Below are 21,182 nucleotides of genomic sequence, written 5' to 3' on the forward strand. Positions count from 1 at the left end.
AGATTACTTAAGAAAATCCCCTAGCAGTAATCTATCTGATGATAACAGCTACTAAGCCGACCTATATACCTACTAGGCTACGAAACCTATCCTAAACACCATTCTCGTTAGCTCCCATTCATCGATGTATAAATGTACAATACCATTCTAACACCTTTCACCGCAACTAGTAGGGAAGAGTATGGCGGGCGGGGAAGAGGGGAGAAGAGGATAACAAGGAAGGAAGAGAGAAATGAGCACTAAGTTTGTGGCTCAAAGAGCAAAGATATAGAATACCCCGTGCATTGTTCAATCACGGAGAGCCATCCTCTAGCTCCAATATTACCAATCTACATATAGCTTTGAAACTAAAGCCATCTGTACCACCACTGTAAAGCCACGTAGCCAAGTTGAATGTACTAGAGTTACAACTACTGGCTCTATTCCTGCCTCAGTCGTTACCGTTTATAAACGCAGGTGTTAGTGTAGGTTTATAATCATAACCTATCACTCGCACGCCAAGAAACCACACCATCACCCCATTTTCCTTAATCCCCCTACTAAAAACCCACACCAATTGAGAATCACAATGTAGTAGAATCAGAATGTATTCAATATCAATGATTCACATATAACCACGCCTCTACGCACAACAAAACAAGCCACAAGTCCCACCCACCCACCCACCACCTAAAGCTCATCCTTCTCCTCCACCTCCTTTTTCGTTTTATCCCATTTCGTGCCCTTCCATCTGCCCTCCTCGGCCTCCACATCCTCCTCCACCTTCTCCTCCACCTCCCCAGCCTTCTCTTTCTCCTCCATCATCCTCCGCATCCTAGTATCCCTCTCCACCCCCGCAATCTCATCATCGTATGCCGTCCACTCGGGCACCTGCCTCCTCGCTCTATCCAGCTTCGGCTCCTTCGTCATCGGGTTATTACACAGATCGATCGTCTTCGCCGTCTTGAGGCTCTCATCGCTGCACCACGTCTCGCACCACAGCCAGTCCTGTGGCAGCGAGTGGATCGGGAGGATGCTCTGCATGTGGTTGGGCAGGTCCTGGTCCAGGTTTGCTAAGCTTGCTGGGTCGGCGGAGAGCTGGTGGTATTGCTGGCGGAGACGGTCACCTGCGGCGATCTGGCGGAAGCGTTTTAGATCTACGACGTAGAGAGCGCTGTTGAGGCGGCATGGTTAGCTGGGTTTGAGGGTTTCGGGGAGGATGGGGCAAACCTGATGTGGTAGGGGAGCCCCTTGAGGAACTTGGCCCAGTAGCCTTGCTTCCAGAAGCGGAAGCCCTCAATCTCTTCGCGGGAGTCACACATGGGGGTGAACCCGTATGGTGCGCCGTGGAGGTCGAGGTCTACAAGTTCCTTCATGTCCGTTCTTACGATCTGGTCTGCGTCTACGAAGATGACCTTATCAAGGTCCAGCGGGAAGAGAACATCAAGGAAGAGGATCTTGTATCCCCAGATCTCTCTCTGCTTCTCCTTCTGTGCACGGAGCCAGTGCGGCCATTTATACGTGACGAGCTCATACTCGAAGCCATATTTTTTCGCCATGACCGGGATGAAATCCTACTCCTCTGTCAAAAACACCGCACATACACTCACCAAACAGCGCCCACGAGAGGGGAGGAGGGAGGATCCATACCTTAAACGACGGCGACAAGAAGTTCTCAATGAACCAAAACTTGACCGTGCTATCCGTGTGCTTCATGACACTAAGCATCATGATATTCAAAAAGCGCTCATAAAGATGCCCACTTGCCACCGAAAAGATATTAATCTCCGCCTGCCCCTTCTGCACCGCCCTCTTTGGCGCCGCCATCAAGCCAGCATCCACCATGATGCCCTCCGCCTTCTTTATCCACTTCTTCGCAAAGCTGCCGCTACTGATCGACTCCTGGTCCAGCACATCCTCCTCCAGCATCCCCGGCTTCCGCGACAGCCTTGGGAACAGCGTTGCGCCCTGGAAGCTCATGAGCGTGATGTCACTGTCCTCCTGCTCCTGTTCGCCGGCGCGCGGTAGCATGGACGAGTAGCCGCCGGTGGTGCCGGCAGAGTCGATGTGGAAGATCTCGGACGTGCGCCCTTCCTTGAGCCCCATGTTCCAGTGTCCTGGGTTTGCCTTGAACTGGAAGTATCCCAAGTTGGCCATAATGATAGTATCAGCGAACAACGGTTCTTTCTCTGTACCGAGGACAAGCTGTGCTCCCTTCGGTGGGCCACCGCCAGTGCTGACATCGCGGGAGTGACCCTCGATGAGGATGCTGCGGAGCTGGTAAAGAGCTTCGACATCACTGCCTTGTAGACGGTCCTTCAAGGAGTCAAGCATGAGGTTGTCAAGATCATAGATACACTCCTCTGGGTTTACGAGCCATGACGGAGGCACATCCATACTCAGCGAGAGTAGAATAGCACCAGGGATATTCTCAAAGCGCGCCTTAGGGTCAATGATACTACCCGCTTCATCAAACACCGGTTTCGACTCAAGGACATGGCGGTAGAACCTTTTTACTGGGACTTCGGAGATCATGCGCTGCGGGGTCAGGTAGATCTTAAGGTACACACCGTCCATCTCGCCCAGGACCTTAAGGATCGGGACCAGCTTCTGTGCGCTCTCGCTCGCGGGGTCTACATTGGCGATTACCTGGAACATAGCACTATCCTTATCGCCACTCTCGATAGCGGTGTGCTCGCCCTTCCACAGTCTCAAGAACGCATCCGTCCTCCCCGTCACCGGCGCCTCAAACAGGCCCGCCGGAACATCAGATGCCATGGTCAGTGCAACCAGGTTCGTAAGAGCAGCTGGAGACTTGACCTTCTCCATCACACCCAGATCCTGCGCTGCGTTAAGAACAGGCGCAATACGGCGAGACAGCTCATATTCAAGCAGCTGCTTGAAGTCATCGCCTACAAAGTCTTCAGTCCTAGGGATGGGGCCAATAACACGGCCATTGACCACCAGTCCGCGTTCGCCAGGCTTGAACCCGCTCTTGTCTGCCAGGACGCGAGCGCCCTCCCAGAACTTGCTGGACTCCATGTGCGTGGGGTAGGTCCATCCAGAGGCTTTGGCATCTGCTTGAGATCCCACTAAGGCTTCAACCTTGGGCAGGTCAACGAAGTCTTGTACTGGTTTTACTTCTTCGAGTAGCTGTTCAAGTCTCTCTGGGGAAGTGAAGAAATCGACCTGCTGCAGCTGATGCAACAATGTAGACAGCGAAGGTGTGCTCGCAGACAGTTGAGGGTTATTGATAAGCACCAAATCCACGCCCGAGGCCTCCTTCTGTAGCTCCACAGCACCCTGAAGAAGCTGATACCCATCCTTCTCGTCAAAATCGCCCACTACCCAAATCGTAGCCGCCTCTAATGGCGCCAGCTTATCCGTAGAAATCCGGGGTAGTTTCGCCATGATATCCGCATGAGCAGACTCCAACTCGACAAGATTGACAAGTTTGACTGACGCATCGTCTTCCGGGACGATATGTGTATTGCGCCTGATCACAGCACCAGTCATGAGGAGGCCCGTGATGTCACTGTTATCGTCGATAAGCTCTTCATAGACCGCGCGCTGCGTAACCTGTACATCTGCCTGTAACTTCGATGCCATATTCTGCATCCACGCCTCATCACGCGGTAATGATTGACCGTTGATAAACACCGGTGGGGCACTCGGGTTCACACCCAGACGGCTACCCCAGCTTTTCGCCTTCACATGCCATGCCTCGACGTCCTCATTCGTCAGGATCTCCTCGAGCGTGAGAACAGGCTTCTCCTTCCTCGGCTCTGCATCTTTCAGAACGTTCTTAAACACCTTGGCGCTGGGCTTGCTGAAGTCGGTATTCGCGAGTGACTCGTGTGTGTATCGGAGGGCTGCAGCAAGACCGTAAGTATTCTTGAGATGGTAGAAAACCTTGGCCTGTGCGATGGCAGAGTCAGTCTTGCCGAGTGGGACGACGCCAAAGCGGATTGCGATCTTGCGGTCCACGAACATGCGCAGCTGCTCTGAGAGGAGGATGAGGTCATCGCGGGAGGTGAGGTCAACGGGGAGGACGAGGTGGTGGACATTTTTACGGAGGGGGTGGAGCTGGCCGGGGTAGATGCGGCGCATGAGCTGTGCATGTCAGTATATGGAACTTAAGCTTGTGAATATGATAGGGAAGGGTGTGTTATACATACCACAGATACGGACGAGGACCAGTCTTTGTACCGCTTGTCTTTCTCCAGATCGTTGAGCCAGACGATGACATTTCCGCCATCGATATCGTCCCTGAAATCGAACCTCTGCGGCAGCTCCGACAGCTTCGAATCGGCAATGATGTGGTGGCTAACGAGCTGTACGGCCTCACTGTTATTCAATCCCAGCGCTGTCAAGCTTCCAACATGCTTCCTCTCACGGCGCAGATGCTCCAAGAGCGCAAACGCATTGATCTGGCTCTCGGCCAGCTGGACACCATTGATCCACAAGCTATTCGTCCCCACCGCCGAGAACGCCTCCCGGTTCTCCCTAAGCTCGTTCAGCATCTCAAGGTTCTCCTCAATCTGCCCGATACGGCCCGAGTGCTTTGGAAAGTCCTGGAGGAACTTCTGCAGCGTGCTGAGCGGGTCCTCGGAGTTCATGATGAACGATGCGGCATGGAGGCCGAGGTCCGGTAGACTCTTGGGGTGGATGGGTGTGATGTGTTGGATCTCCTCGTCGTCGAGTGCGGGTGTTTCGGAGTCAGACTTGCGCTCTTCGGCGGAGCTGTCCATGTCGCGGTCGTCCATGACGATATAGTCCGTTTTCTTGAGAGCTAGCTCCACGCCATAGCCGCTGAGCATTACGGGGCGGTTCTCGCGTGTGGTCGAGGGACGGTGACGGACACGGTATGATATCTTTCCGACATTGGCGAACTCCTTCAGGATCCTGTGGTGCTCTTTGAACGAAGGTGACAAGATATCCGCATACAAAATTGCCGCCGGCACATCATCTTTCGACTCCAACACGCGATCGAACTGTAGCTTCCGTCTCTCACTAAACACCCCACAGTTAGCTCCATCGCCCTTATTCCTCCCTTTCTCCTCCTAGCTAGCTAGCCAATTGCAAACAAAGGGAAAACCTACTTCGGATACCTCTCCCACGACCCCAGCATCTCCTTATAATCCCCCGTCGTGCTACAAATCTGCTTATGGCTCCACTGCAGCCATGTCTCGCACCCTGGCTTATACAGCTTCCCCATCTGCGGCTCCAGCTGGTTCTCGTAGTAGTGGTAATGCGCCTCGATCCGCGGCGCCGCCGCATGGATGCTCAGTGCAAGATTGAAGCTCGCGAGCTCAACCGCATCCTTCAAGAACCCCTCCTCCTGCACAGCGCGGAGGAACGACTCGTAGAGCGCCTTGTCGGAAGAAACATTTGAGAACTCCCCTGTTGCTATTCGGTCCAGGAGCGGGTAGTAGGAAGCTTCGTTTTCGTCGGCGGCGGTTTCACTGGCTGTGGGTTAGCTAAGGTACAAACCTACGGTTGGGGAAGTGGGGGGCTATTTGGGGGATGAGGGGTGCTTACAGTAGTTCGATAAGGAACGGCGCGCCGTTCCAGGAGGCTTTGAGACCAACATTGACGGTGGGGCTACAGAGGGCCAGGCGGAGGTACGGCGTTAGGAGGAGCAATCCCGTGGGGAGGCTTCTCCGGAAGTCTGTCAATCGCATCCTGCCGAGTTTATAAACTTCAAACAGGAAGCTGCTTGCTTTGATAGAGATTTAGGTGCCTTCGAATGGAGCTTTTTCGTTGATTTGGTGCAATATGTTTCTTCAATTCATGGGCCCCTCTCTGGTTTGTAGGTATATCTGTCCAAGTGTGAGGGCTTCCAATCCAAATGTTACACGGGCAGGCAAGAGGCGGAAGGAGGCTGAAAGGGCGCCAAGACCTTTGAGGCCACGCTTGCATTATTACGGCGTTAGTTGGCTGGAGCTTACAGCAACAACAGATTGAAACAGAGGTGTGTCTGATGGGGGGAGTCTGGAGCTGGCTGGAGGGGTGAAGATGCTTTGTACATCATGACTTGGAGAAACATTGCTCTACACCTACAGCATGTGTAGCTGTTTTAGTAGCGGTGGTGCTCCTCTAGCAACGGCGACACGACAATCAACAGACGAAAGGGTTTAAAATACCATAAGTCATAAGGTTTTAGAAGGTCCATGTATTAATTTTGTTTGCTGGCTCGATAAGTACATGTACCATGTACCATCGATTGAGAATCCGTTTCCCAGGTGGGGGTTTGGTGACCGAGTGATATCCTGTGACTATTACACCAACAAGTCAACAACCCCTGCCCAGATTCTACGAGACCTCTCATATACAATACCAAGAACCAAGCTTGTCTTCTCTATTCAAGTAAGCCACTCAAAGTACCGCAGCACTGCGGATACTCAAGAACATACCTCTCAAAAACATAACACGAGTCAAGCGTATAGCACAGGAGAACACACGTATTAGGACACGTTGGAGGACACGCTTTCTGAAGCGAAGAGGAAAATGCATGCTTAGAGAATTCGAAGGATATAAACAATCGAGAAAAGGCAGGCGTTTCCACTCAACAAACTCGACTCATCCAATCAGGACCTGTCTTATACTTTTTCTAGTATAACTATAGGAAAACTTCTCCGTCACAGGGCATCACTTGGCTGCATAAAACACTCCCGCGCGGCCCGAGAAGCCATCTCTACTGCCATGAGTCCCGCCAAGTTTAACTTTATGCCAGAATGACCAAAAGAGCTGGTCTTAGCAGATCATAACCCACTCCACAATACCTCCCCTGATCCTCTACTACAGCCCTCAAACAAGTTCTCACTACCGGCGGAGGCGGCCTAAAGTAGATACTTTACTCTACTCTACTCTCTTGGACAAACCACCTAGGCAACAGTCCCCAATGAAAAACCCTGACTGTCACGCCGCATGGCAACCCAGTCAAAATAACGTAGTCTTGATGTAAGGGGACATCTGTGGAATGCCATCCTTCCAAGCAGAAGTACTGTTACATGTACGTACAGGGCAGGGTTCACACGCCATCACTCGTCGCCCGCACCAATCACCACCCCCCAGGAACCCGCTCCTCACTCCCACAAATGAACGAGACAAGGCTTATCTCCTCTAGGCGTTTGCCCGAAGAAAAAAAAAGTCAATCGATCTACACCACTAAATAACTCAATCAAGAAACTCCAGATCTCCTTCTCCGGCGATCACCGCCGATCATTACCGCAAGCCCTCCCCCATCGTCATATTCAGCGGTGTGCCTTGGCCCATGTCACATGGCTAGCAGCGCTTGGCAGGGTCTCCTGAAAAAGATTGCCTTCTTTATGGGTTGAGTGCCCTCCCATCCCTCGCTTCTCTTTGTCACCGCTACTCACCCACACTCTGAACCCTTTGTCACTCTACAACCCTACACAAGACACCCCACGATACTTACCTCTACATATACACATCCAGACACGATGAGCGCAACATTCCTCAACATGCCCTCCCCGCAGCTTGCCACCCCCTACTCCGAGAGCCCCTCCGCCCCAGGCACACCCATGTCGGGCATCTCCACCATTGCCATCAAAGACGGTCACGAGGGCCACCGCCCCAGCGGCGACACCATCTCCGCCGCCGACCGCATCTCCCGCCTCGGCGGGTACTTTGATCAAACCCGCAACCTTACTTCCTACACGCCCACCTCCACATCATCCCCCGCCACGCCCTCACCCGCACCAGGGACAACTCCCGGCGAGCGGAGGAGCCCAGCGAGTAATGCGACGGGCAGCACCATCACGACAGAGGAGGCGCTGAGGGCGACGAGGGAGGCGAAGATGATTGATGGGATGACTTATGATGAGGGCGTGGTGGACACGACGGATCGCACGCCGGTGCTGGTGCTGAATAGAGAGAAGGAGAGGAGGAGGCCGGTGATGAAGGAGGGGCTGGTGCCGGCGCGCGGGGAGCCGGAGCCGCAGGAGAAATTATAGTGGTGTGCACTCTTTTTTGCTATATGTACCAGACGAATTTTCTTGGATGTAGTTGGCAATTGGATTCGGGGGTTGGTTCGTTGGTTGAGTTGGGGAGCTTATCGCGCCGGTGACGTCATGCCGCGGACATAGCTTTTCTGTCTTATTATTTTTATTTTACTGATGTGGGTATATCTGATGTTTTGTATTATGATACGAGTTTTTTGTCTAAAATCTGTATGATACTTTTCTTTCTTTCTCTTTGAGTAATTTTATCCGAGGAGTTGATTTTTATCTACATGCCAGACCCCAGTGCTGTCCAAGTAAATTCTGGCGTGGTGTGTGGTGTGTGGTGTGTACTGGTGGAGTGAAAAGTGGAGCCTGGGGAACGCCGTAAACCCCACACCGCACGGAAATCCGGGGTGCAAGCGGCTAATGTATGTACTCTACCGCGATGCATGGCGTTGGCTCCAGACGTCATGCGCGCGGTGATAAGTGCGACTGCGGGGAACGAGCTGAAGGAGGGTGTAATTGAGAGAGGGTTTTCAGCAATGCATACATACCAATCGATCTACCTGTGTGGTCAGCGGAGCGCTGTACCGTTCTGCTATCGCTAGGTGTCAATGACCACAGCAGCATCACTCGAGCTCTCCCAGCTAGCATTGCTCACAGTCAATCGGTCAGTCGGTCACCGAAGAAGGAAGGCTTCTGTCGCTCCCTGTCACCCTCACCCCCGCGTATAACCGATGCTTACCGGGAGGCTCTGCGGTGGCCGGGACGTACCGAGTGAGTGACATTAACTCCTCCCCGAGATCTCGTGAGAGCTCAGTTACAGTGAATACATACACAGATATTCAGTCACAATGTCGTTAGCAAACACCGCAATGGCCCGCAGCTTCCCCCGCTCGCAGAAGGTCAGTAGTAGGAGTACTCTATCCAATATCAAGCTCTGATACTGACACTCCACAGCACCTGCTCCTCCTCCGAAGCTTCAGCTCCACCCCCCACCGTCGAGAAATCAACAAAAGTACTTCCCTCTCCCTTCCCCCTCCCTTCTCGCCCCTCTTCACTCACACATCCCAGTCTACCCCTCCGCCTCCGCCGCCATCCACGACCTCAAACCCCACAGCACGCTCCTCGCCGGCGGCTTCGGCCTCAGCGGCGTCCCCACAACGCTCATCTCCGCGCTCGAGTCCAGCCCACACATCACGCACCTCACAGCCGTCTCCAACAACGCAGGCACCGACACGCACGGCCTCGGCCGCCTCCTCGCCTCTGGCCAAATCACAAAGATGATCGCCTCCTACGTCGGCGAGAACAAGACCTTCGAGCGCCTCTACCTCAGTGGCCGCATCGCACTCGAGCTCACCCCGCAGGGCACCCTCGCCGAGCGGTGCCGGGCCGGCGGCGCCGGCATCCCCGCCTTCTACACGCCCGCCGCGCTCGGCACCGTGGTGCAGAGCGGCGAGCTCCCCGTGCGCTACAACGCAGACGGGTCTGTGGCCGAGTATGGCGCCGCGAGAGAGGTGCGCGAGTGGGGCGGCCGCGGGTATGTGCTCGAGGAGGCGATCCGCGGGGACTGGGCGTTTGTGAAGGCGTGGCGGGCGGACCGGCTGGGGAACTGCCAGTTCCGGCTGGCGGCTAACAACTTTAACGGCGTGATGGGGAGGAATGCGCGTGTGACGGTGGTGGAGGCAGAGGAAGTGGTGGAGGTGGGGGCGATTGAGCCGGCGGCGGTGCATCTGCCGGGGATCTATGTGCAGAGGGTGGTGCAGTGTGAGGAGCGCGTCAAGGGGATTGAGAAGTATACGTTTGCCAGGGAGCCCGGGGAGGAGGTGCAAGCGACATTAGGGACGGGCGAGGCTGCAGGGAGGAGGGAGAGGATTGTAAGGAGGGCTGCGAAGGAGTTTAAGAACGGCATGTATGCGAACCTGGGCATCGGGATGCCGATGCTGGCGCCGTCGTTCGTGGACCCGGAGATCTCGGTGCAGCTGCAGTCTGAGAACGGTATACTCGGGTTGGGCCCGTATCCAAAGCGTGGACAGGAGGATGCCGACCTGATCAACGCCGGGAAGGAAACCGTTACGCTCGCCCCTGGAGCCTCGGTATTTGGATCCGAAGAGAGCTTTGGCATGATCCGCAGTGGGCAAATTGATCTCACGATCCTCGGTGCAATGCAGGTCGGCATGTATGGCGACATTGCGAGCTGGGCGCTCCCGGGCCGCATCAAGGGCATGGGCGGCGCTATGGATCTGGTATCGAATCCTGCAGAGACGAAAGTCGTGGTGACGATGGAGCATTGTGACAAGAACGGGGGTCCGAAGATCTTAGAGAGTATGTTTTTCTTTCTTTTGTTTACAATGGTCTAATAGGGTATGATAGCTAACCTAGTGCAGGTTGTACTTTCCCATTGACAGGGCGTAATTGCGTGTCGCGGATCATCACGGAGCTGGGCGTCTTTGACGTTGATTTCTCGGAGGGGCTGACACTGGTGGAGATTGCACAGGAGGTGACTGTCGACGAGGTGAAAGCAAAGACGCAGGCGCCGTTTAAAGTTGCAGATGATCTGAAGCCGATGCTGTAAATAGTAGATGCTGCTAATTGGCGAGTGATATCCCGTGATGAAGATTGTTTTTTTGTTTAATTCATTAATTGCATGCAACCTTACAGTTATGGAAATAGCCCCTGAACTACCCGCTCTCTTCCGCCTCCTCTCACGTTTATTGACATAGGAAAAATATATAGCGATGCATCATCTTTTAACCTATTCTTCGTCTCTAGCGTCTTTCAGCGTCCCCCATCCGTACCCCAGTTCTCTCCTTTCTTCCTCCGCGTTCTCGTCTTGCCCACTTCTCTCATGTCTCCATCTCGTAAACTGTTTCCATATCTTTGTTGCTGCTTCGATTCCGCTAGTCTTCCAGAGGAGTTTGCTGACGATGAAGATTGGGTATTTATGAGTGTAGACAGCGATCATTATAAATAGCTCGATTGATTTCTAATACTTGAGAATATTGTCCTGGAATGAAATGGGAGCGAGACTAACAATGTTCATAACGCTCTTTTCGGTCCCAATTCCCGTCCATATCGTTCTCATCCCACGAGTAATGGAACGATGTTAATAGATGCTGGTGCATTGTGCAGTTTTGGTATTAAATACCCTAGGTGAATTTTTTAATTCCGGCTACTGATAAACCGGTAAGACGTGATTTGTTGCAAAGGATGTACGGAGGATTGATGTAGTTGAATTTAATTTATCTACAATAAAGACAGGTATCGCTTGAATGGACCACGTACTCGCTCCCTCAACTGACCAAGTATCCACTTTCCAACTGACCAACTGTCATTTCTGTCCTTTATCGGCAACTCCAGGTCAAATAAACCAGCACGATCCAATATCGCCAGGTAAGAACGGTGCTTAGGCAGAGCCACCACTGTCATAAAGCGACTGTAGCTTTCTGATGCCTCCTGGCTATGCATTACATCAGCAATATGAATAAAACACTCCTTGGCTACTGTGACCTAGGCGGCATGCTGCTGACCACAATCAACCGAGACACCGAGCTACCGCGGCAGAAATATAATCATGAGATATCACTCACTACCATTTAAGCGTGACCGTGACCAACATCCGCTCTTGCTACTGATGCTTAAATAGCCAATTGAGACGCAAGGAAGCAAAATTTCCCGTCCAGCTTGTCTCTCAATCATGCTGTGGAAACTATCTTCCTGTGTTTTGAAACGGCAGGCATAATACGGTTGATCCTTCATGCAACTACATGTAAGGACCTAGCTGGTGGCATGACGACCTGGACACAGTCAATATGACGAAAAGTGACAGTCTATATCGTTCAAGTCGGACACGAGATAATGGATTTTCTGATACGTGGTATGACTGTCCTCGATGGAAGGGGCACCTGTAGAAAGCACTGAAACAGATCAATTTTAGATCCGAACGGCGAGCAGAAAATGTTTCGCGCAAGGCGTCCCCGGGGGCTGAATCCAAGAAAGAAAGGTTCGCCGAATGGTACCTCTAAGCTGTATGCACGGCATTGCATCCCATACAAGCCGTATTACTCCGCCCGGCGCGCGGGGGATCGAAGAAGTAAATGATGCAGGGACCAAGCTGAGTTTCGAGAGAGCAATCGTACTCGGGTACCCGCCGTACATCGGGTGGTTGGTTCCCCGATTTTGCCCCGTGCTTACATATATTTATTGCATGTGTTGAAGTACATATATGCATACACGTATATGTGGCTTCATGATATAAGTATATGTTCCTCGGCGATAATGTATGCGATATAGCAGTACAACTTTTGTACAAGCTGACTGACGTGACAGTTCTGCGAGAAACAGGCCATTGTTTTTCTCAAACGTCGTTTGTTTGGATTAAGCCTTCCAGAGTGTCTTATGCCACCTCTGCACAGGCGAGGCAGGGCACCTCACCTCGCGCTCGTGGAACTTGCACTATGGGCGTAATTGGATCATGAGACATCACTCATATTCAGTCATGTGTAACGCTATCCGAGTCTCCCCTACCGAGATCAAGCGATAATAGTTGATACTCCATTTCACTCCCTAGATTGGTATAGTGCACTGGTGGGTCCGACAGGATCTACAGATGAGTGGATATCATTGATCAAGCTACTGATAGTGAAAGCTTAGGGCAAACATTCTTATCCACCATGCATCGGTCTTGGCTTAGTCTTCCGTACCACCGGAGGAGTAGGCTGGCTGCAAATGGAATAAATGTACACTTTGACGTTGTGCACATGTGCTGGACGACTATCAGCGAAGACTTTGAGAACACGGTGGAACTATGATGTGCCTACTCTACTCCGCCTCAGTGAGGGAACTATTCCATCAACAGTATCATCATCATCATCCTTCTTCAGATCACATCACCAGTCCTTAATTCACGCCGGCCAAAAAACTTCCCCACGTGTGCGTTGACGGCGGATGCTACTAAACAAAACTAGCAAAATGGCGTTCTGCGGGGTTAAATCATGCATAAAATTGCCACAGACAATTAAGTCGATTCGAGTTCACCATATCGATTCGAATCTCCAGGATTCTTCCCAAGCTCCGGAACCATGGAGCAGTATCTTACTAAAATTGCACATATTCTGTATAATTGAGCTACTGAGTCTGACTCTACTAATCTACTAATTGAACGGGGTCCAGCTTAAATCACTCGATTCGAGAGATTTTACACCGTTGGCCGTTGAACCCGTCACTAGCTAACTTTTTGATTAAAGTGGCCTAGGCAGGTCGAGCCCGCTCCCCGTACTCCCCGCGAGCGCTATGCCAAGAGCTTCGCATCCGGATCAGGGGACGCAACGCCAACTGCTCCCTGCGTTCCCCGGATTAACTAGCAGATCGTTAGGGTCGGAGGATCCAGCGATGACCCCCGGCTAGCTCTTGGAGATCAAATAATTGCGCGGTGCAAACCAGCGAGGTAACCTAATCCTCATGCTCGACATCTGAAATCCTGTGGGTGCGGAGATATTTCTCTTCTTCGACCCAAGGAGGGAGTGGGTGGGTAGTTAGGTAGAACAGAGATCTAGAGTGCCTATTGCTGATGCAAGGAGATTGCCCTTGCATAGATATCCGTATTCCAGACCGTCATCGCTTTCGTGTCACGACAGCACCCCAAATATGGGGGGATTTGCAAAAGAGAAGTCGTGTAGGTCGAGTACAAGCTATCGGGTACGACTAGATTCTCAAAGTTTAATTGTTACATGGGGTGTATGTAGGTTCTGTTCTGGCCTGGACCTCCACTCAGTATTGAACGAACCCAGCTCCCAGGTTAGGGCCAAACCGCTATGCATATCTTTTGACGACATCGGATCTTGACGACACCTCATAAATTACACAATCCAGACGCAATACCGTGCAGAACTATCTGATACTCTCTGAAGACTTTACAGCCCACCCTGTCTCCGTCACGTTACTCAGGGACAACCCCCAGTGGTTGCCGTGTAGAGAGTATTGCTTTTCCTACATTCCAGGCTTTGCGGCCTCGGCCTGGTTTAGAATCAGGCAGAAATCTCCTTGAGAGAGTCGCAAGGGTTTTTGGCTGCAAGGCATTTCAAACCTGCCCTCGTGGTTGGCTCGGTTCGGTTCAGCATCCACCTAGACCTGATCCCCCACGCATTCTCACAAGCAGAGAAATTCAAGGGGAAAAAGAAAGAAAAAAAATGAGCATTTCGAGTTATCGACCATGACTGAACCTGACTGATCACCTAGCAACAACAAAGTGTAGTAAGTAGCCCCTGATTTTCGCTCGCCTAGCCCTAGTGTGAATGACAGGCGCCAATCGGCACTGCAGGTTCAAGCAACAACGGACTCTGATTGGTCGATACGGTCAATCAACCTGCTGTTGACCTCTACGCCCCGGTCTAAGATCATGAAATTTCACTCGACGAGCCAATCAGAGCCCTCACCCCGCCTGGTCCAGAACTCGTAACTTTAAACGATTCACCGCCCACCACGGTCTCGAGTAGGGCTGAGCGGGGTTCTTTGTTGGTATGGTCGTCTGATCGGCAGCTGCGCAGAGGCATTGCGTTGCTAGAGTGAGGGGGAAAGAGAGCTCTAGATCAATATGAAGGGGAGGGCTCTACCCTCCTCTCAACCCCTTGCTTCGGTCTATGCTTTTCAAAACTCAATATCTCGGCGATCGACTATGATACTTGGATACTGTGGGGTCCAGTTTCGTAATCGGCGATCGAGTAGGAGAAAAAAAAGCCCACAAGTCGGATCCTTGATTTGTACCTACAGCTGTAGGAGAGCCCGAGTTCCGATCAGAAACCGCATATTGAGGAAGTCCTGCTTTTTGAAAAGTAAAATAAGGTAGTGAATTCGGAAGCCTGCAGCCACAGCATGTCGGCTCTTTGGTATCAAGTCACCGCATGGAATATACCATATGCAATTGATAGGACACGATAATTGCCCCCTATTGACAGCTACTTCGTGTATGGCCCAAAATCCAGCCTGGGTGCATCAGGCAGGGAGAAAAATAAAAATAAAAATAAAAATAAATGAGGCACAGCAGCATCTAGAGTTGTCCTGACTGTATATTCGTTTCAAGGCCAATCGTTCTCGAACGCTATGTCCACCCCCCACACAGCAACAGAGACCTTGGCTGACAGGTTTGACAGCATCGATTGGCAACTAGTTAGCTGGGCGTGTATGTCGCGCATGGACTGAAAGTCCCGTGATTTAGTGAATAGATCTTCTAGATCGCTGGAAGGGGCATGAAAGGGGGAGTAGGACCTTACCTATATCCAACGATCATATATGTGCTCCTTGGTTGGTTACCGTCTAGACCTTAACTGCGCATATATGGGGATCGTCCAAATGTTGTACACAACTATTTACTCAAAAAAGGTAGCAATGTCTTGTGACGTTGAAATACACCTAACCCTTTGCTCTCGGGTCTGAACATCCCATCGGGGAGTTACCTCTGGTCGGGCCGATATGCTGTAAGAAAACATTTCCCCACTCGGAGGAGAATATATTCTAGCTTAAGCTGCTTAGGCGATGTCGGGCGTTCGGTGTATATATGCCTATGCCTTCAGTCCAGACGCTGAATCAAGAAGTGAGACCTGATATAACCAACTGGCGCACCTCGGCTCGCTGGCAGCAATTTCGGTTTGCAATCCGATCTCCCTTTAACTATTGATAGTTTACTGGTGTGTGTGAGAGAAGTGTAGATTATGTATACTGACGTGCGTCAAAGCTCCCGCAAATTACTTACCTTGCTGTACAAAGGGAAAATAAGCTCGGGCTTTTGGTTTCTCAGAGGGCAAGAAACGAAAAGAGAATAAAAAAGTCAAAGGCCTGGATCAATCAATTACTCCATCCGTTCAAGCCCCGTTTTCTCCCCGCGCGAGCTGCTAGCCCGATCAGTGTTATTTTCTCCTAGAAGAGGGTCAAGATCCGTTATACCTGCTTAAATCACGTTATAGAAAGCCCTATAGCCAGCCAAATTTCCCCCGCAGTGGTGAGACTATGACATGTATAAGGGAAAGGAATATAATATTTTTTAACGGGCTGTGGGCGTGTGTGGTCGATGGAGGGAGAAATCCAACCAACGCAATCTGACGGTTTGCCGCGCAGCGGATGAGATGTGTGTTGTTGTTGGAGGACCAGACCGTCTCCGTATCAGTTCGGGCATTTCGGAATCGATAGATAAAGTACCTACATGTATGAAAAAGAAACCATGGTAAAGGTCCAGTCCATCCACACCCTCACAACCTACAAAAGCACTATTTCGCATGTATGTATGTATACGTAGGGCTAGGTTTGTAGGTAAGCAAGCCGGCATGCACACATACAGTCCCTACCCAGATGTCTTCGTGATTCGGGTGGTACAGGGCGTAACGGCAACAGCAACGCTCGTGAACAAAGAACGAACGCTCGTCGACACTCAGCATTCAATGATCAACGATCAATAAATACTCAATAAATGAATTAAATATATACATGTATCTTAATATTTAGTTTGCCACCCACCCGCTGCAATTACTGCAGCCACTCTATCAGGCATTGATTTCCACAATCTCTCAAAGAAATCTTCGGGAATAGTGTCCCAAACCAAAGGCAAGACTTCAGCCAACCGTTCTTTCACCCTTTTAGGACCCCCAGGAGTGTTTTTTATATTAGGATACTGACTTTGGAGGCGCTTTTTGAGCTCCACCCATACATGTTCAATAGGATTTAAATCAGGAGAATAAGGTGGATGATTTTCAACAACAATATCAACCCCGGGCTCTTCAAACCATTCAGTAACAATATGAGCCTTATGGATTGGCGCATTGTCTTGCATAAATCGAGGATTATCTACAGTATCCTTGACCCGGTTGAGGACAGGTACAAGGAGATACTGCAGCATCTGTAGATAAACGTGTTTGTTGACAGACTTGACAATTAAAGGTGTGAATGTGCCGCGATTCCTCCCCCAAAAGCATCCCCATACCATCAGTGATACCCCTCCACCATTCTTTTTAGGATCTATACACTCGTGCACCCATTTTTCTGGAAGAGTACGAAACACCCATAATTGATTGGGGTTACGCGACTTCTCCACACTGCACTCATCACTCCAGACAACACCTTCAAAATCATCAGCCGTCCAGTGTTGCCTTTCCAATGCCCAAGCTAGTCTCCTCCTTGCGTCTGATGCTGTCAATGCTGGCCGCTTCTTTGCTCTCCATTTTTTGATTCCTCTCTTTCTCAATACTCTATCGACGGTGTGTAAGGAGACCTCAGGGGCATTGCCATCGCGTAATTCCCTTCTAGACATGGTTCGGGTATTACATGCAGCCTGAATCAATTGTTGTTGCTGCTCCTGATCCAATTTCTCAGGTCGTCCAGGACGCGTCAGGTTCTGTATAGTGCCTCGTTCGTTTGCACGGTCGAGAAAGCTTTTAATTGTTGACCATGGTCGCTGCATAATTTCTGCCACCTCGGCAACCTTCCCAGTTGTGTGGTAAAGAGCAATAATCATGCCTTTTTCTAGTCGGCCTAGCTGCCTTCTAGCTGTTTTAGGTCTCTTGCTAGGCGGTAGTGGTTTCCTTGGAGTCGCGTCGGCTGGATTAAACAAGGGGGGCATGGTCACGGTTGCTGGGCTGGGGATAGTGTATCGATCGTGAATTCGTGGGGTTTTGAGGTTGCCGCCGAGCCACCGGAATCACGAACACATCTGGGTAGGGACTGTACGCAGGTACACAACACGTAACGGGTGTTTCCGCACACCCGCGGGGTTTTTTTCTGTAAACTCTACTTTCTTAGTTCTAGTAGCACCGCCCGGCGCAACCGTCCCAAAAGGGGGGGAACGGGGGCATCGCCAAAGTAACTAACTCTCTCCTCGGCAAGAGCGAATTTGTTTGGGGAGGCGAAAAAGTGGTGGTGGTAGTGGAGAAGGGTAGGCATCATGGAAAACCCGTTTCTTCGGGTGGAACCCCGGTTGCTGATCTACGGTTTTTCTTGCCCTGATTTATTTTTGTAGATTTTGTTTTGTAGATCTGGGTGGAAGAAGAGGGAGAAGAAGGGGTGGGTAGGGAGGGGTGGTGCGGATGTGCTAGCTACAATCGATTTGGTAGGACTGGGTGGGCCACACGAGATGTAACGTTAACGGCTGTTAATTGCTGGATGGGGATGTGGATGTGCAACTACATGTATGTATTTCTTTTCTTTTGTCATACTTTGCTGCTGCTGCTGCATCCATGTGGTAAACGTTTTGGTTTGGTTTGGTTTGGTTACAGAATATCATGTCCATGTAGACGATAACCACGTTTATTTGTAGAAGTACCGTGTGAGTACATCCTCATGTATCGAAGGTGCTCTCCATACGTTACGGGTTGGAATTGTGAAGGATTGGCCAGAGTCATGGTCATCAGTCACAATTCACGCTCTACAACATGAATATGATAGACCAGGCAGACCATCGTAGGCATCAGCAGGTCAACAATTATTATCAATTACTCACGGCTGGGCTCGCTTGGACTTGTAGAAGTTTTCTTATAATGTTATTTGATTTGATGATGCGCCAATTGCAATAATTGATAAAACTACATACAGACTAAGTGCGGCCAGAAGAGACCAAAAAATGCTAAAAGTACAGAAAAATACCAAACCAATGCAAAAAACCCAAGACAAAGACAAAAACTCCGCTTTCTCCTTTCCGTTCCGGTATCTGTATAAGAAAAAATAAAGAAAAAAGGAAAAAAGATGGTAAGCTAAATAACTACAGTACGAATTTTTTTTGCGATCGTTCAAGCATGAATAAGGAAATATGAAATGCAGCCCAAAAACAGGAGGACTATGAACAAGATGCAATGCAATGATATAAAAAAAACAAAAAACACTAGAGGCAAAGATCTCAAAAAAAAAGTCCAATTGTACATACGCAAGTCCCTATGAAAGGTACTTGAGCGGACTAAGAAAAGAAATATAAAAAAAAACACCTCATCACAACACAGGCAATCCTCTGCTTGTCGGGTTACCCAACAGCATATAAATCAGTATACATGTTATGCCAATATGATTTATTGTACGATGCACCACAATAGGAGGTATCAGTACGCAGATGGTGTGGCCGTTTGCAGTGGCGCTGTGTCTTGTTTGGGTCGCCCCGTTCCGTTTATTGCCCAATGCTGATGTGTAGGGTCATGTCTCGTGATATACGTTTGTATCTGCCTGCGCCGATCCGAGAAAAAAGAATGTAATGCGCCAGCCCGAAACCAAAAGAGTGTAATGCGCCAACGAAACCAAAATTTACCGCCCCCGACCCCCCACCACCCGTCTCGTACCCCCCATTTCCCGTTGTTTGTGTCCAGCCCATTTACCGCCACCATTCAGTATCGATCATGTCGCGACTTGATATCCTCATCGCTTGGACCTGAATCGCTGTCGTACAACGTCTTTGGTGATCGCAACTGCTGTGATGATCCGAGTCTTGCCAAGCCTCTCACTATCCTCTCTAACGTACTAGCCTTCCCACTACCCTCTTCCATATCTGAGTCCTCAATGGTGTTTCTCCTGAGAAAGCCCGACTTCTTCCTGCTCTTCTTGCTCAACTTGTTGACTGGTACAACGTCTACATCCACAGAGCTCGCCTCGGAGCGAAAGCTTCCGATGCTTGTGGGCCTGCCTAGTTCCTCTGCACCTTGAATCATGTCCAATGATAACCTGAGATAAGCATGCACTGACTCGCTGACGGCTGGCCAGCCACCGGCGTTTGAGCGAACAGTCTCCAAGATTTCAGGACCATTCTTCTCAACACCGATGATGTATCTCCATAGCGTAGAACGTTGGTTGGCAAGGATAGGCGCAGTAAGGAATGCATTAATATCAGGTTCTTCAAACGGGTACAGTGTGTTGAGGATAGCGATAGAGTTGAACTTGTTGAAAGGTTCCAATGAAAGCTCATGGATTAATGTCTGTCCACATGTTAGTTTATTGCACTCGATGATTGTAAATGTATAACTCACCCAACGCCTAATTCCTGCGATCGCTCTTGCATAGAACTGCTCAATCTTAATAGACTTTGTTCTCAAACCCTGAATCTTCCTGTCATTCTCGCCTCGTGCCCTTACGGCCTTCTCCAATTCCTTCTTCCTTCGGTTCTCCAAATCGCGAATGTAATCCAACGCTGTCAATGCTTGATCAAACTCGACATTCTTCAATTCAGCAGCGAAAGTTTTTCGGACAAATGTTGCGAGGAAGTTAGGTGGGAGTGTGCATGGCTGTGCTGGGATGTTTGAGATGTGTTCCAACAAGAGCATCTTGAAGTCGGCAGGTGAAGTGTGGGGTGTTGCTGAGTTGAGTGTGTAAATTGTGCGTAGAGGAAGAGTGAATTCATAGGTTGATGGGTAAGTAAGCACGTGGTCAAGTACCCTGCAGAATGACAGGTTAGCTACATGTTTGCAGTTATTTTGAAGCTCGACGGAAGGACTGAAAGTTACCAATTCATTGCTAAACCGTCTCTGCTAGGGCTGCTAGGGCTGATAGGACTGGAAGCCCCAGATGATACTGATCCAAAAGACATTTTGAGTATTTATGTAGTCTTAAAGACTATGTGTCTAAGAAGCACAATTATATTCTTTACTTGAATGCCAGAGTAAATAAATCTAGCAGGTGGTGGAAGATGGTTGTGAATCTTGGGGGTGGGAGTGGAGGATATATATGTATGGGACGAATGGGTTATGGATGTCAAGTAGGGCCAGGTTGTTACTAGTGCAGTAATAATCAACGTCGAGAGATGTGCAGTAGTGACAAAGAGGGGAAGCGACGGATTTACTTATGGGGAATGGGAGGAGCGAGGGGGAAGACGGAGTTTTTGAACGAGTGACTGAAGGAAGGATGGCGAGTTGATCGGACGTCAGTGCGTAGCAAAGCAAATAATTCCCAAAGTGGTTGGGCCGGAGGCGGGGCTAGGCTAACTTCGAGGTTCAATAGTTTGCGAAGGGGCCAAAGGAAGGAAGGGCACTCTGAGACGAAACAACACCACCAGCGAAATACTCAAGGACAAAAAACGAGAGGAGGGGATTCAGAAAATCAGGAGAAAGGGGACGAGAAGAAAAGAGAAAAGAGAGGAGGCCAAAACAATAAGTAAAGTATTTGTCCTTATTAACTGCAGGCGATATTGATGCATTACTAGAGAGTACCGTACATCTATCTGCACGCCTAATGCTACTTCTGCAACTACATAAACCGCCCGAACACCTTTTCTTCCTACCTCCC

The 21,182-nt window shown here is 50.3% G+C and overlaps 5 protein-coding genes across 5 annotated transcripts; 2 read left to right on the forward strand and 3 right to left on the reverse strand.

The window, feature by feature from the left end:
- Positions 1-669: 669 nt before the first annotated feature.
- Positions 670-5,663, reverse strand: LAJ45_04354 (uncharacterized protein; the record flags this gene model as incomplete). Its single annotated transcript, XM_046113934.1, has 7 exons — positions 670-1,153; positions 1,210-1,553; positions 1,630-1,689; positions 1,747-4,092; positions 4,158-4,992; positions 5,082-5,444; positions 5,521-5,663. The coding sequence occupies 7 exons, from the start codon at positions 5,661-5,663 to the stop codon at positions 670-672; spliced, it is 4,575 nt and encodes a 1,524-aa protein (XP_045973036.1).
- A 1,782-nt stretch (positions 5,664-7,445) lies between these two features.
- On the forward strand, positions 7,446-7,958 carry LAJ45_04355 (uncharacterized protein; the record flags this gene model as incomplete). Its single annotated transcript, XM_046113935.1, has 1 exon — positions 7,446-7,958. The coding sequence occupies one exon, from the start codon at positions 7,446-7,448 to the stop codon at positions 7,956-7,958; it is 513 nt and encodes a 170-aa protein (XP_045973037.1).
- An 842-nt stretch (positions 7,959-8,800) lies between these two features.
- Positions 8,801-10,521, forward strand: LAJ45_04356 (uncharacterized protein; the record flags this gene model as incomplete). The annotated part of the gene is made up of 4 exons (XM_046113936.1): positions 8,801-8,851; positions 8,907-8,964; positions 9,021-10,271; positions 10,334-10,521. The coding sequence occupies 4 exons, from the start codon at positions 8,801-8,803 to the stop codon at positions 10,519-10,521; spliced, it is 1,548 nt and encodes a 515-aa protein (XP_045973038.1).
- Positions 10,522-16,428: 5,907 nt separating this feature from the next.
- Positions 16,429-17,550, reverse strand: LAJ45_04357 (uncharacterized protein; the record flags this gene model as incomplete). The annotated part of the gene is made up of 1 exon (XM_046113937.1): positions 16,429-17,550. The coding sequence occupies one exon, from the start codon at positions 17,548-17,550 to the stop codon at positions 16,429-16,431; it is 1,122 nt and encodes a 373-aa protein (XP_045973039.1).
- A 1,744-nt stretch (positions 17,551-19,294) lies between these two features.
- LAJ45_04358 (uncharacterized protein) lies at positions 19,295-20,487 on the reverse strand (the record flags this gene model as incomplete). The annotated part of the gene is made up of 3 exons (XM_046113938.1): positions 19,295-19,879; positions 19,931-20,336; positions 20,405-20,487. The coding sequence occupies 3 exons, from the start codon at positions 20,485-20,487 to the stop codon at positions 19,295-19,297; spliced, it is 1,074 nt and encodes a 357-aa protein (XP_045973040.1).
- Between the last annotated feature and the right edge of the window lie 695 nt (positions 20,488-21,182).

The sequence above is a fragment of the Morchella importuna genome (genome assembly GCF_003444635.1).
Source record: "Morchella importuna strain M04M26 chromosome Unknown Morimp01GS010, whole genome shotgun sequence".
In the NCBI taxonomy this organism is placed as follows: Eukaryota; Fungi; Ascomycota; class Pezizomycetes; order Pezizales; family Morchellaceae; genus Morchella; species Morchella importuna.